A 16866-nucleotide genomic window follows, 5' to 3' on the forward strand; every position below is an offset into this window, starting at 1 on the left:
TGTTTCTTGTTAGAAGGCACCTTTTCAAGGCCGCCATACCGAAATACTAACAGAAATCAACTTTGATCTTTCTCTGTATCAACGTAAGAATATTCCCGAGAGAAAGTGGCATTTACCAGTCCTACTCCTCTAGAATTGATAAGTCCAAAGAACGACGGTCGAACGACTCACTTTAGTTTTATATATATATGTATATGATCTATAAAATATAAACATGACTATACATGTATTTACCAGTTCTACGTATACGTGCAGGGACAGCCTCGTGTTTTGCTTGCTTATGGACAGCCCAATGTGGCGCAGCACGTAACAGTGACACACACACATTGAAGGAGTTTTTATGTTCTGCGGTTTCCAGACGTTCCCACCGTCGATGGTCGAAGGTCTCGCCATCCCCGCCATTGATGTCGTGGATGTCAATAACATCACGGCATCGGAGCCAGTGGCACTTGTAGAGGCACTAGCAAGGGTAATGCAGCCGGTAAGCATCAAGTTTGCTACAAATGGTTGTTTCATTATTGTTGTAGTTACTATGTGAATACGAAGAATGTGTCTTCACTAAAAGCGTCTGCCTTAAAGGCAACCTAAGCAATATTAGAGCATTGAATGTGGAAATGTTCTGGAGAAGGCGAACTTTTCTCTACCGTGCCATCAGTCTTTGGAATGACCTACCACCATACATCAAATCTCTGCCCAACATCTCACGCTTTAAAAAGGCAATGTATCAAGTCTTCTCAAGCCAATAGTTTTTTTAATGATTGTGTATCTATTATTACCTGTTTGTATATATACATGTATGTTTGTGTATATATTTGCGTTTGTTTATGTATGTTTCATTGTTTCATACGAACCCTGGTAGACTAGCCCTAAAGGGTATCGGAATAAAGGAATAAAGGAAGAAGGCAGTCTGTATAATATTGACATCTACCTCACCATATTCCCGCATTTATATCATTATTTCATACTTTGAGCGGATAAAAATGGCACAGACACAAGCCTCACGAGAATTCCACGAAATAGTGGAAGCTATAAACTTAGACTGTGATCAGGAATCCTCGTGCGGCTTGTTTCTGTGCCGTTTTTAACGGCTCAAAGTATAAAATGATGGTATAAATGTGCAAATATAGTGCACATTTTATCCAGAATATTTCCAATTTTAACTCTCCAATATTCCTTTAATACTAACAAAAAGCAACCATGGCACAAATCATGTTGATCCACGAGTAATATGTACGTTTGCCGCAATAGGACTTGGATGACCGCCCTGTTACTCCTGGGACTGCTGACAGAACGTTGACCAATAACGCGAGAACGCTGACCGACAACGTGAGTGAATAGCCAGGTTGTTTTCTGATCTGTGTTGCTTTTGGTGATGATCGGTTAACATTTTATTTTATCGACTTTGGGTAGCTTGCACAGTTCTATGGAATTACACAAAAGCATGTAATAGTACGTCTACTTTCCAAGTGTAATTCAAGCTGGTCACTGAATGAATGTTGGTTGCCTTGTACATATTCTTTGTTTATTCACATATCCGTTTGATAAATTACTCCTATCTATCTGCATCCTTCATGACTATGCTTATATGCACCAGACCTGCAATTTAGCCTTGGAAACACTGAAATCTGCATCAGAGCGTTTGAGGACCACAGACGCTGTCGGTGTCCTCGCTCAGTTAACTGAAGCTGTCATCAAAGCGTGTAGCTACAAGACATTGGAAGAACAGGTCCGTTTTTGTCGTTCAATCAATAACTTTGACTTTGACTTTATTAAGATCTAGAATCTTACAAGTTCTTAGCGTTGGCTTTTAAGTTCGTCACATTACGCAAGGCGACGAAGTTTCGAAAATTCCAGAACTATTTCAATACATCCGGGAAAAGTATGTCTAGCTGATGTATATGTAAGACACAGCAAATTCTTCTCCGGGCGTTATATATGAATATCGTTTTCCTCAACGCTGCTGTTTGCATCTATAGCTTTCCTACGTCACCGTTTTGGACAACCTGAACTATGACCTTGCGAGAAAAATAATGACGACGGAAGACGTGAGGCGCATCAGTACAGGTAAGATTTTATCCAGGTCCAAGATTGTAGCAGTTTTTATTTCATTTTATTTATTTTTATTTTGAACCAACCCAACAACAAAAGTTCAATCTAAACAAAATGAAACTTACTACTGGTAGTAACGAATGTGTCAACACAAAGCATAACTTGATTGAAACATAAATGACACGTGAAATAATGAAACAAAAATCATCCATGAGCCATTGACGTGCACATCCACTTTCCTCTGATTCCCCCTCCTTGTAGCAATTAGAAATACTGCTTATTGAAAAAATGGATGCATTTTGAAAAGGACAGAAAGCTCAAGTGTCTGGTCTTTCTTCTTTTGTAAATATCTAAGCTGACAAAATTATAAGGTTATCTATCAGACTAGAAAGGCCGACATTTGCTTAAGAGCAAATACAGCATATTTCAGCCATACCCCTTCCCACGCAACATTGGACTGTTCCAAATCACCCCTGCGCAAAAATGGAACATCCTCTTAACAGTACATTATCCCCCAAAGTGGACTGGTATTGTGAATTGATTCCAGGTAAAAACAGAGCTTGCTTCTATTTTTCAGAAAATGACAATAATCACACCTTCCATTCAGAAAATTTTCATCATGACTGAAAATTGTTGAATGACTTCATGTAATGTCATTAACAATTTTCAGTACGATAACTAGGTGTAAGTTTAAAAAAGTATAAGCTCCTTGTGATGTGGGTACATTTATTATTGCAGTGAACTTTTTTTATTCAAGTAGGGCATACGATTTAATAATTATCAAGCAGGTGCAGGTACTGTAGGAGCGTTTGTTTTCTTCAAGCTGTAAAACTGTTAAACTGTTTTACTTTGTATGCAATCAGCCATCGAGCCTATTCTTATTTTAGTTTAACAACTTCCTGCCAGACCCGGAAGATACGATTGAACCTTGTTCGAGGATTTATTTTCGTCTGTCTGGTCAGTCTGTTCATACCCTGGCGCTGAGAGTGTTTTATTGGGCTGAAACTCTGGCAGTTTAAAGTTACTTACAATTTAAATGTTCAAAGTTTATGTCAAACAACAACAGCACTAGGAAATGTGGCCACTATAGACAGGTGGTCACTATAGAGAAAATGCTGATCTATTGACTAGGAGCCATACGTTACACATGATTTCAGTACACTGATCATTAATCATATAAACATTGCACAGGTAAGCCAATTGTTTAGATGTACAATTAAGTTCAAATAATTCTGAAGAGAAATATTGATGAGAAAATAATCATTCTCGCCACTGTCTAACTTATAATTACGTATCAAAACTAAACGCAGATTTTCTAACTAACGCACCTTTCGCCGACTTCATCAAAGGACCGCCGGCTATCAATCAAACACGGCTGTTGATTAGACTTAGAGTTTCAAACAGTCATGTGCTGTGTGCCAGTTGACAGCGAACTTCATGCTACGTGATGTTTTACATTGCTTGGACCTTCTTTCCTACAGCGGTGCTTCTACAAAATATTTAGACTGTAACACTGAGTCCCACATGTTTTATAGAATAGAATTTGACGCAGAACAGCGTTTTTTTGCTGGGTATTTTTCTTGAAACATGTCCGTGGGAATATCAGCGAGGCGGCGACGTAGGGATATCAGACCGTCAACAAAAGTCGTACGGCGGCTAACGGCGCAGCGAAGATACTAGCGCTATAAATAAGCGCTTCAACTAAGGATGGCAACCCGTACAATATTTTTGTATACTGTTGAGCTAAGTAAAGTTTGTTGTTTATGAGGTTTTAGTTGTCTTTGAAGCTTTGACCCGAAATATTTTAAAGTCAAACTGCTGAAGAGAAGTAAGTGACTGCTACGATTATCGTAGATATGGCCCTAAAAAAACTGATAAAAGAAGCCTTCTCAATAGTCTAAAATGCAAGAGCTTCCGGGGGGGCTTCGCCCACCTGGGTCCCCCCCACAGTGGCCCTGCCCCTGGACCCCGCCAGGGACATTCGGCGGCCCCCGGACCCCTGTCCGACGCTTTGAAAAAATCCTGGCGAGAAGTCTGTACGGCCTGAGTCTTCAAGTTAACGTATTGTGTGGTCCCGCTTATGAATATTAATTAGCCTTCGCTTTCCTCTTCGCTGATTGGCTGAACCATTAATTGAATTAACTCTTCCTGCCGGCTAGACGCAGGTGCAGATGTCGGCTCTGTGGGGTGAACGTCCGAAAGGTCATGGCATGGAGAACGAAAGAAAACCAATTTCCCCTAAAAAAAGTGCTGTAATTAAGCCTTTTACAGTACTTTATGCCAAAAATTTTACTTGGATCATTTTACCAACTATCTTATGCCTATCTATACCAAATGTTACTCATACCAGGGTACAGGGGTGCAAAATATACCGTTATAAGACCGTCAACAACAGTCGCACGGAGCTAACAGCGCAGCGAAAATACCATCGCTAGCGTTTCAACTTCGGATAACAAGTTATAAGTACTGTTGAAATTAGTAACGTTAAAGTTTGTTTTTAGTTGCCTTTGACGGTTTGACCTGAAATAGTGTTACGCTAAACTCCTGAAGAGAAGTTAAGTGACTGCTGCGATTATCATAGATATGCCCCAAAGAACTGATAACATGGATTGGCATAATACCGGTCATAAGCCTTATACCGGTCGATTAAAAATAGTGGAACTTAAAGAGATCTACACATGCAACAATAGTTATTTCTGAGGTATGCACACTTCAGACATCTAGGTGTCCAATACATAATTTACAAAGCATCGATAACAATGCATTCGAAGACAACAAGGCCAAAAGTTTTCAGGTCATTTTCGGGGCAGGCGAGCTCGTCGTGGGACAAACACACTGTCACGTTCATCGCCAGATTTGTAGATAATAATCACATGTGCTCACGGCACATGACGAGCATGACAAAACAGGTTGTTATGTACCTGAGTGTTACTGCTGGTAAAATAAATAAACTGAAACTGATTCAACAGCAATCTTGAATTTCTTTTGGTGACCTACAACTCGTGCAAAAGTGTGAGGAACCGTTGCATTATAGCCCGGATCTACGACTGAATGGGTCAAATTGAACGTACGCCGCCATTTTCCCGCCATTTTTAATGCTACGGCCAGCAGTAAAGTTTTACGTCATAGCGGTTATGACGGACCAAAATTAAATGAAAATTCTTGTCAGTATACGCCCATTTTCTCATGACTTTTTGTATGCTCATGCAGATTTTTGTTTTGTGCAACTACTAACAGGAAAGAAAGGAACAACAGAGGATGTATAAAGGTACACAGCGGCAGTTAATTGTGCCGTGTTTCGTTCGGCCGGTATAGTGCACCCCCTTCCAACCACGCGCCCGTTCTCCGTGCAATTCCGCGGTGTGTTCCAATTACGATATTATGTTTTTAGCAGGACCAGAGAGACAAAATAATTTACACAGAAGAAGTGGCAAAGGTAAGCTGTAACAGCAACATGTAACTGGAGAAGATGGTGCGTTGATCATTTGCCAACTTCCTCTTCGCTGATTGGCTAGGTCTTTGATTCAATTAACTCTCCGGCTGACGCGCACAGGTGTGGCTCTGTGCGGGGTCACGGAAGGTCACGTCAGGAGGCCAAAAGAAAACAAATTTCCCCTCAGAAAAGTGCAAAAATTAATCATTTTAAAGTTGTTTATGTCAAAAATTTTACTTGAATCTTGTTACTAAGTATCTAATGCCTATCTATACCAAATTTCAGGTCATTTAATTGTAATACCAGGGTACAGGAGCCAAAAGTGTCCTTTTTTTGGTCAAAAATTGGCCAAAAATCGCAAAAATAAGCATTTTGTTGCACTGTACACCAAAAGTGTTATTGAATTCATATGAAGGGATTATCAAGGCACATCTGTGTCAAATTTCAGCTCATTCGGTTGCAATACCAAGGTACAGGAGCCAAAAGTGTCCTTTTTTGGTCAAAAATTGGTCAAAAAATCGCAAAAATAAGCATTTTGTTGTATTGTACACCAAAAGTGTTATTGAATTTATATGGGGGCATTATCAAGGCACATCTCTGTCAAATTTCAGCTCATTTGGTTGTAATACCAGGGTACAGGGGCCAAAAGTGTCCTTTTTTGGTCAAAAATTGGTCAAAAAATCGCAAAAATAAGCATTTTGTTGTACTGTACACCAAAAGTGTTATTGAATTTATATGGGGGCATTATCAAGGCACATCTCTGTCAAATTTCAGCTCATTTGGTTGTAATACCAGGGTACAGGGGCCAAAAGTGTCCTTTTTTGGTCAAAAATTGGTCAAAAAATCGCAAAAATAAGCATTTTGTTGTACTGTACACCAAAAGTGTTATCGAATTTATATGGGGGCATTATCAAGGCACATCTCTGTCAAATTTCAGCTCATTTGGTTGTAATACCAGGGTACAGGGGCCAAAATATACAGTTTTGGTCTAAAATTGACCAAAAAATCTCAATAAAATCATTTTAGAGGCAGATATGAAAAAACTGAGAAAACAGCATCAAGGTATTGGCCCATTCTACCCCTGTGCCAAATTTCAGGTCATTCGGTCCAGGAACGGCGGAGATGAATCACTTTGAAGATTTGACAGGAGAAAGAAAGAAAGAAAGAAGAAAGAAAGAAACATTACGAATACAATATATTTCACCATACTATGTATGGCTGAAATATAATTACCCGGTCCTGTAGTGTTGGATGTACGTCATTGTTTCAATGGCAGAGATATGGCCAGTCCATTTTGACAGTAATCCACTCTTTCCACTTTCGCCACCCCTGTACCCGGTCCTGTAACTACGGCCCTAACAAGGTTTGGTTGTGATTCAGACATGGTACGCTCGGCTGGGCACCTCTTCTATGAAGCACAGAGCAGAGGAAGTCAGGCAGAGGACGATCCTACAACGTATGATGACGTTTTGTCACCTGAAGAGAGAGAAGATGGTGAGCGACAAATGAAGGAAGAACGTGACGAAATGGTATGATTTCCTATTTGTTTTCTGTGAGGTTGTACCTTCAGCCATGCCGTTTTCGTTTTCAGTGTATTTCCTCTTTTATGCATTTAAAAAAATGTGAAACTGAACTGTCAAAACGATCAAATTGCTATTTATTATGATCTACATCATCTATGCCAAAATGCTGATTATAATTGGCAGAAACGAGCCGTTGTTGCACGCGGAAGGAGGATACTAAACGATATGGCGGACCGTCTGAGAAGAGAGCTGACCCCAGGTGGCCCAGCAATACGCATCGACACCGACAGCCTCTGTCTGCAAGTCCAGAAAATCCGTGGAAAGGATCTGGCAGATGATCGATTAAACGACACAGGCGTGAACATTGCCTTTCCCCCTGCTGAAAAACTGTTCAAAGGCTTTGAGCCCATGTATATTGACGTTAAGGTACGTGACACGTTCTTCTTACACCCTCTTACAACACTCAGCATATTCAACACTTGACGACTGTCGTGTGTTGACAAATAGGTAACAAATCTTATCATTATGTGTTTCAAAATATCAATATCAATATGGATTCCGTGAACCTTCTTCTGGCATTGAGCACATTCCTCGCATGTCGTATTTCGTCCAAATAGACGATACGACATGTAACAAATAGTATAATGTTTGTCAAAATTGCTGCTATATCATTTACATCGTTGACACTAAGTAAACGGTTTCCTGATATGTTCACATCATATCAACCTTTCTTTGTCTCCAGGTCATCTGTTACCATGACAACCCTTTCACGTGGGGAAACAACTCAAACATCATCAACTCTGGTGTCTACGACATCTCTCTGATTCCATTGACCATGTCCCCCGGGGAAATAACAGACACAGAAGAGGATATCCTGATCTCTATCGCCACCAATGGCACCAGTGGAGACTACTCTTCCAGTGGACTGGTTCATGAAGTAGATTCCACCGGCAATGGGAGCGTGGTGCACCATGCGTTCAACATCTCAGACGTAGATGATGCTTTCGTCGTCCAAGTCACTGCGCTGAACAGGAGTTCCAGAATATCCGTGTTCGGGAGAGGAGGAGGCTTGGCCCATAGTAAAAACTGTGAAGTATGTTTGATCTGGCAGGACTGGAAACCGACTGCCTCCCATCTTGGCGCTCCTGAGTCTCGGTCTGTCATGTTTTTCGTGTCGGGAAAGAATCATACCGGAAAGTATTCTGTTGGAGTAGAGGTTGCTGGTAAGAATAACTCATATTTGGTACAACATTAATCAAAATAAGCTGAGCTGGTAGATCGGCTGTTGTAGTAAGATCAACTGAAAAAATCGGAGTGATTAATAGGGTGGCAGAGCTAGTAGGAATAGGTCTGCGGGTGAAACACATTCATCTATAAAAAGTGGGAACGATGGCAGTTACATGACCTGTGTATCGTAGAATTGGTATTGTATTATTGTATGCAGAGTAACAATAGGAAGAGGAGACTTCAGCATGTAGAGTGCCCATGACGAACACCCAGAGGACTGAAACAACCTGGTCTATGTGGACAATTGGTTACTTTGACAGGATTCTTAATGCTTGTGCCAATGAAAACAATTCTCTAAGGGATCACCACAAAGTGGTTACATTGGCCAGGTGGTCCTTATGTAGAGGTACTTGTACAGGTTTCACTGTATACATAATTATGTTTTATGGCATTCACATTTCAACGTCTATCTAGGTGTGGACGATGTCTACCAAGATGCAGTCGATGACGGCGTACTTCTTGTGGACCCCGATGATCAATCCGGTTTAAGCCTGAATGGGACCCAGTTCTACAGCCTGAAGGTGCTGCGTCTGAGCTGTCGTTATTGGGCGGAGGACACAGAGAGCTGGCTGTCCAACGGATGCACGGTAAGATTTGATGTAGAGTAAGATCTTTTGGCCATGGTCATTTGTGTCAATGTTGTCGTTACTTGCACATTCATCGGTTCTGTTGCTTTCGCAACCTAGTAGCCAAACTGTCAGACGTTTCAGATAACATCCACTATCTTTCGTCAGTAACACTAAAGAGATTTTGTAGAAACAGGCTTTATACCCTAACTAATATATATGATAGAATGTACAATCCCATCCTCATCAGGAAACGGGGCATACGCATTGAACTCTCTGGTACTTGTGATTTAGCGCTCAACCAAAAAACTGTCTTAAGCTCATTTGCATATCAATTCATAGTAAGGTATAAAACCCGTTTCTACCAGATCTTTTCAGCGTCACTGACGAAATATAGTGGATACTATATAAAACGTCCGACTGTTTCCAAAATTATATCCAGCTGCTTGAGTAATCGCTTTTTGGGGTATCTTTTTACCTGGATGTCTAACCTTCATCGGCGTATGAAGGAATACGTTTCTGATCTTTGCCGCGCTAACCTATACTTTGTTACAGCCTCTGGGCAACTGGTCATCCGCACTTATAGCCTATAACCGTTAATCCGTAATAGAAATGGTGAAAAAGATCGGGACGCAGGCACTCGTATCAGAAAGAAAGCGTTTTATTTCATACGAAGGTGACGTTTTCTGAGCAATGGGGTCCTCAGTCATCAGGACACGAGGAGAACCAGAGAAGCGGTCAAAAATTCGAGTCGAGAAGTCAAACTTTTCATTAACATCTATGTCGTCTCACCAGGTACATCCTTCCTCCACAATAACCAAGACTGTCTGCGCCTGTAATCACATGACAGCATTCGGGGCTGGCTTTGTCACCGCGCCAAACACGATTGACCTGACCACCGTGTTTGCCAAGTTCGCGGACATAGGGAACAACGCAGGGGTCCTCGCTACCGTGCTGACGACATTAGCTCTGTACTTTGTCGGGGTCATCTTTCTAAGGAGAGTGGACAAAGCCGGGATGAAGAAGGTAGGATTATAAAGAAACGCATTGTAAACTCTCCTCTTAATGAGAAGAGAATGAGACACTAGTATTTTAATTTCATCCAACAGATCAACAGATCTTTCGTAACCATCTAAGACGAAACGAGACAAAATGTAATACACAATTTGAAATACTAGCCAATCATCTAAGTGTCATGATCGGATCTTGCCTGGTGTAATCTGTTGCACCAATAGACGTGTGTCAACGAAGGGCTTTATCGTGCTAAATAGTTACCTTTTCTTTGGCAGTTGATTGTCCATAGTCTACCGGACAACCGCTCCACGGACACGTACTATTACAAGATGACAGTATACACCAGTTACGGCAGAGGGTCTGGAACTAAGTCTAACGTGGCCTATGGTTTAATATTCCAGTCAAAAGCCAAATACAATGTATTTGGGCCTAATACAATGTATTCCAGGGCCTAATACAATGTATTCCTCAAATACAATGTATTACATCCACTGTATTACTCAAATACAATGTATTACGATTTTCAAATACAATGTATTTCACAAATACAATGTATTACAGAGGCAAAATACATTGTAGTGAGCCCAATACATTGTAGTGAGCCCAGTACAATGTAGTGAGCCTAATACATTGTAGTGAGCCCAATACACTGTAATACACTGTATTGAGTCCAATACACTGTATTGAGTCAAATACATTGTACTGAGTCAATTACATTGTAGTGAGTCAAATACATCGTAGTTAGTCAAATACACTGTACTGAGTCCTACACAGTGTACTGAGTCCAATACACTGTACAGAGTCGTATACAATGTATTTCAAAGTAAACTACATTACATGCAGTACCACTTCCCTCCGCCAGGGATGTAGCACTCCACTTACAAGGGTATCATAGGGGATCTGGGTATCAGTAGACGAACTTGTACTGGCGAAATTCAAAGAATGCCACGTGCGACGCCTGCATGCAGATACGACTTTTTTTCTAATTTCATTTTGCATTGCTGAACATTCATAATATACATGAATAACAAATACTTATTTTTCCCCCATTGACATGGATTTTTGTGTTAGAAAATTTACCAAATGTCTGCTAAGGTACATTGCTGTGGACTTGAATTCGTGTTAAGAGATGATGATTTTAAGATAAATCTATCAAAAAACGGAGCAGAATAGTACCATGGCGCATGTGGCATGTCAAAAGAATATAAGCGTGAAATTTGTATCATGATATGGAACAGGAAAAAGAAGATCCCATCATACTCCAAAATTGCTGTAAGTTGCATGTTCTGCACGTCAAGGAATCATCCAATGATGGCATTATTATGAAAAGGAAAGTCACTTCGGATCCTCATTTTATATGACCTATCATTTGTCTGTGCGAAAATATGCTACGTAAATTACGTCATGGGACGTCATGGGTCAGAAACGGAGGAAGACCCCCTAAATTTCTGAAAATTAGGACGGCATTTCGCCAAATGATGTCACCTGAGATAATAAGTGATTGGTGAAAAACTGACTTTAAAACTTAAGAAAATCAATTCGTGAAGTGACCGAGGACACGTCACTCATCTTCCTGGATTTCTCGGCAGACAATTGTTACAAACCACAGTGTACATAAAGTACATATAATCGGCACGTATTCAGAAATCATTAGTGACCAAAGTAGTATATTACTGAACAAATCCCAGTGGCATACAACATATCCCGCAAACGCAAAATGTACATTGTTCCCCGGTTGTTAAGTGAGCCTGTTTATGACCAGAAGTTTGACGCTAAACTTTAGAACAATCGCTGTGAACCGAAGTTTTGACATACAGAACATTCGCTGTGAAAGTCAGTAAATAAGTAGATGTGACCTTTCCGTTGAACAACAAAGGTCTTGCTATGATAACAACGTGCTCGCTATGAATGTAACTTGACAGAAAAGCATCGCCGTAGAAAATAGTCTTATCTTTCTCGCACCTTCATGCACAGAAATCCGTGTTTCTTGTACCCCTTTCGTATTATATACGATCTTCGGACGTACTTCGCTATCGCAGGAAGGGCCTTGCGTATTTGACGCCAAAAAACTATCCCTGTTGACGTCACGTTTAAGCGAGGCTCGTGCTATCGACGGTGAATAGATCTATGATGATGTTCCATGACCTCATACACGCGGACAAGGTAACACAAAACGTCCCTCAAAAAAGGCAAGAGATCAACAAATGTTGCTTATTTTGTTGTCGAAATCTTTTTAACCAGTGAATGGAATGCGCGGGCATAATAGAAATGACACAATACCCAAGGGACCGACAAAAAGTGGCCACTATATACAGGTGGCCCCTCTGTAGAGGTGGCCCCTAATACAGGTTTGACTGTATTTGTAAACAAACGGAAGTCGGGCGAACGTCGCGCGAACGTCTCCCGACGTTTCGTGTAATGTGACAGGGGTATTAACGAGAATAGGGGAACTTTTATGTGTAAGTTGGGGAATGTCTAAGTCGTTCATCAGTTTCACCCGACAGCTTTCTCCATATCCCCTATCTTGCAATTAGCCTACGGGCATGAACTTGCAGATAAACTTATTCATCGTATTAATCTTTCGCAACGTAACATAATCGTATCCGGTTCCCTCCATAAATACTCTTGAATGCGCCATTTTCCTGAGATTTCATGACCAGGGTACATTATGCACGTAGTCTTATTTCCTTATTTTTCTAATATCGCAGAGTTCTCACGTTTATTTTTACCCGACTTCAAGTGGAAGCCCGTGAAACAGCGACCATGCCAAGTACCTACCGCTCAGTGTAAACCCTAAGCTTACTACTCTCTTAATGCCAGGGAGACTGCAGAATGCTCCATTCTTGTTAGGCTGCGCCCTGTATACATGTACCTTTTTACATTTACCTTTTTGACAGATGACTGGATCGAGTCAATTGTGTTCAAGGAATGAAAAGAAGAACGGTGTGATCTTCTGCGATTTGTCCAGAGAAATTCACACACAAAATCATATCACAACATTGTGTTTAGTAAACTCAAAGTTTCGATAATGTACCTTGTAGATTGGTCAAATTATATCTGACTGGGAGATTGCAGCGTACCTGCCTAATTCAGTCTAACAAAAAAAAAATAGCGCATGTGACTTGTGGAAAACTCAAGTATCCCATTTCTTTTAATGATTATGCCTAACTGTATACAGTCATTCGCAAAATTACTCAGGATTTTGGGAAAATCATATCCAATCGCTTGCGTCATTGCCATTTAGCATGTATGTAGTCATTTGAGCTGTCTATATATGCCGACGTCGCTACTATATATCGTACACTTTTCACACCGTAGCACAGATAAAGTCCAAAATGACCCTATATATCGGACTAGTGTAGTGTGTTTTGTTCACGCGCAAGAGGAATCGAATAATAGGTCGCCCGAAAAGCTAGAAAAGGACGAAACCTCTTAAGATCTAATCTCAAAGCAGATCCTACAATGGCATAAGATAGTACCAAACTGGCCAAAGAGTGTAGTCAGCCAAGAGGTGTACATTTGCCACACCGGTAGCGAAACACACTCCTAAGCCGGCTTCACTCCTCTGCCGGCTTTTGATACTATCTAATGCTACCGTAGGATCTGCTTGGAGATTACTGAAGACCTTGAATATAAAGACAGAATAGTTTCGTGCAAATAAAACATGAGTGGGAACGGACAAATATTGTAAAACAATTTTCGAAGAGGGCTCTGCGGGACTGATGATAGTATTTTTGTCTTAATTGTCATCCGAGACAAGGCACATTTTAAGCCCGAAATAGCTTCACTCGTAGGGCCGATTAAAGGGGCTAACATCCTATACGTCTACTTGATTTGAACCTTTGTAAGGGTCTTAGTACGTTTTTTTCAGATAATTTTGTTAACATTTTTCCAGGAAAGATTTGATTTTAAAGGCACTCAGGCGGCTTTTCAAAAGACACTAGAAAATGTTTGAACGTCGCAGGATTCTCCCGTTGGCTGATTTTTCCCATGATGTACAGCACCTGGGAAATACTGTGATTATCGTGCGATATATATACTGGATAAGCTATCACAGTACGATTTACGCGACCGGGGCTTAAGGGCATCAACATACAAAAACTTACCATTTAAAAATCTTTATAGTGTCAAAGTTTCCTTATGTGATGACAAATCAGAAAAAGTGCACATATATTTCTAGCTCACGTTACCTTGTCTTTTAAGTGCAGCTGATGTCAAAAGCTTTCTTGGATATCCAAACTACCTGCGAATCAAGATTTTAAACCCCTAATAGTTGTAGTCTAGTGAGGCTTGATATAACAGCAACGCCCTTCACTTAAACGCCGTTTCTAACAGAGCCAAGCGTACTGAAGGTGTTCAGAGCCAGGTTTACTAGTGTATGAAAAGTGTTCAGTGCCAAGGACAGGTATGCTCACCTGGTGGAACGATAGGCATACTTAACTGTATCTGGACAGAATGTGCACCAGGGTCAGATGCCTTAACCTTTTTGAATGGTGTTCCGCATCAAGCAGATGTACGTTTAGCTGTGGGTGGATGGTGTTCAGCACCACATATTTACCTGTGTGGGAGGTGTTCAGCACCAGGGACAGGTTTGTTTACCTGTGTGGATGGGTTTCAGCACCACATATTTACAGGAATGTTAAACTGTGCGCGGTGGACAGCACCAGGGGCAGGTGTGTTCACCTGTGTGTGTAGGGTGTTCAGCACCAGGGGCAGGTGTGTTCACCTGTGTGTGGATGGTGTTCAGCACCAGGGGCAGGTGTGTTCACCTGTCTGTGTGGATGGTGTTCAGCTCCAGGAACACATGTTTACCTGTGTGTGTGGTGTTCAGCACCAGGTGTGTTAACCTCTGTGTGTGTATGGTGTTCAGCACCAGGGACAGGTATGTTTACCTGTGTGTGAATGGTGTTCACCACCAGGGACAGGTGTGTTTACCTGTGTGACCAGGGACAGGTGTGTTTACCTGAGTGGATGGTGTTCAGCACCGGGAAATGTGTCGTTACACCCTTTCTTATGTCAGCCTGAAGACAGATGTGTTAACATTCTATGCACGGATGGTGTTCAGCACCATTCAGTGCATTTACCTGTGTGGATAATGCGCCAGGGACAGGTGTTCCCTTGTACGGTACAGTACATGAGACAGTGTCTGTCTGGATGATGTTCAGTACCAGGCAGGGACATTTACTTGTGTGTGGTGTTGACCACCAGGGATAGGTGCATTTACCTGTTGGGATGGAATTTGGCACCAGGGATAGGTGTGTTTACCTGTTTTGATGGAATTTAGGACCAGGGATAGGTGTGTTTACCTGTTTTGATGGAATTTGGGACCAGGGATAGGTGTGTTTACCTGTCTGGATGTTCTTATGTACCAAGGACAGGTATGTTTATTGGTGTGTTGATTACCAAGGAGAGGTACATTTACCTGTGTATACCTGTGTATGAGAGGTGTTCAGTACCAATGTGTGTTCCAGATACATGTAACCTTGATCATAATGAGTATTGTGGGAATCAAATATCAGTGCAACCAACAAGTACAGTCCGGTATCGCTGACAAAAATGGGGTTCTTTATTATGATACAGTTATCTTGCCATCTTCCCTATTTAATGAGGATCATGCTTTACGTCAGCTACCTCAAAATTATGCATTGTATTTGAGGGCCAAACTCGTCAGTCTGTTGACACCGTTTTATGTGCACTCCGCATACCCAATACAACACTGTGAGCTGTAAACACTGTATATATCTTGTCATGCATGCTACAAAATGTAAAACGATATTTACATGTCAAAGCTAACCACAGTGGCTATGCGGGTAAAGAAAACAAACAATATACACTGCTTTGTACTTATATTCCTGAAACTTTAGTGAAAGATCTCTGCTTGATAGTGCAATGTTAACACCACCCCTCGCGTCGTTTTGCCGGCCAGCTGAAGCCGTTGCCCGGGAGTTGGCACGAGGAGCCAGACGCGAGAGGATTTAGGGGATGGGTGGAACCAGTATGCTTACCACCCTACATTTAAGAGTGTAGCAGGTGGAACCTGTGTGCCTAGCCACTCAAGAGTGCAGCTGCTAAGCTATCACTACCCAGAGCCCCCTAACCCCCACCTCCGTTACCTGAACAGAAAGAAAAATAAAACAGTCAGTTTTCAGTATGAGAAGATTCAAATCATCTCTGAACAGACATGAAACTCTGAGTCAGTTAGTCGGTACTACCAGCTTTACAAATGTATCTGCTCCACACACCCTTATCTTTTCCATAAAGCTGCATATATTGCGATAAAACATTTCAGTACAAGAACCTCAACACCTTTACAGCAACAAAGGCTACAGGAACAGACAAGTATGTTATTACAAGATTATCATTTTAAGCTGTAAACATGCTTCTATTGGGGGAAAAACATTTACAGCCCTAGTTCTTCAACTATTGGGAAAAAGGTGTTATTGTAGGATACTTCACAGTCCTAAATTTACTGGGGAAAAAAGAATTCTGTTATTCTTCACTGTACTGAACCTGCATGTATTGGTAAAACAAATAGTATGTTATTATAAGAAGCTTCACTGTCCTAACCCTCCATCTATTGGTGGAAAAAAACAAGCCTGTTATTTATAAGAAGCTTTACTTTCTTAAACCTGCATCTATTGGTGGAAAAACAAGCCTGTTATCATAAGAAGCTTTACTTTCTTAAACCTACATCTATTGGTGGAAAAACAAGCCTGTTATTATAAGAAGCTTCAATGTCTTAAACCTGCATCTATTCGTAGAAAAAAAACAAGCCTGTTATCATAAGAAGCTTCTCTGTCCTAAACCTGCATCTATTGGTGGAAAAAAACAAGCCTGTTATCATAAGAAGCTTCTCTGTCCTAAACCTGCATCTATTGGTGGAAAAAAACAAGACTGTTATCATAAGAAGCTTCACTGTCCTAACCCTCCAATCTATTGGTAAAAAAACAAGTCTGTTATTATAAAAAGCTTCACTGTCCTAAACCTGCATCTA

The 16866-nt window shown here is 41.0% G+C and overlaps 1 protein-coding gene across 1 annotated transcript; it reads left to right on the plus strand.

Moving 5' to 3' along the window:
* Positions 1 to 373: 373 nt before the first annotated feature.
* Positions 374 to 8900, plus strand: LOC118409186. Its single transcript, XM_035810055.1, has 7 exons — positions 374 to 481; positions 1249 to 1326; positions 1977 to 2064; positions 6863 to 7011; positions 7189 to 7431; positions 7748 to 8228; positions 8707 to 8900. The coding sequence occupies exons 1-7, from the start codon at positions 374 to 376 to the stop codon at positions 8898 to 8900; spliced, it is 1341 nt and encodes a 446-aa protein (XP_035665948.1).
* Positions 8901 to 16866: the final 7966 nt, after the last annotated feature.

Source organism: Branchiostoma floridae, chromosome 2 (genome assembly GCF_000003815.2).
Source record: "Branchiostoma floridae strain S238N-H82 chromosome 2, Bfl_VNyyK, whole genome shotgun sequence".
Taxonomy (NCBI): domain Eukaryota; kingdom Metazoa; phylum Chordata; class Leptocardii; order Amphioxiformes; family Branchiostomatidae; genus Branchiostoma; species Branchiostoma floridae.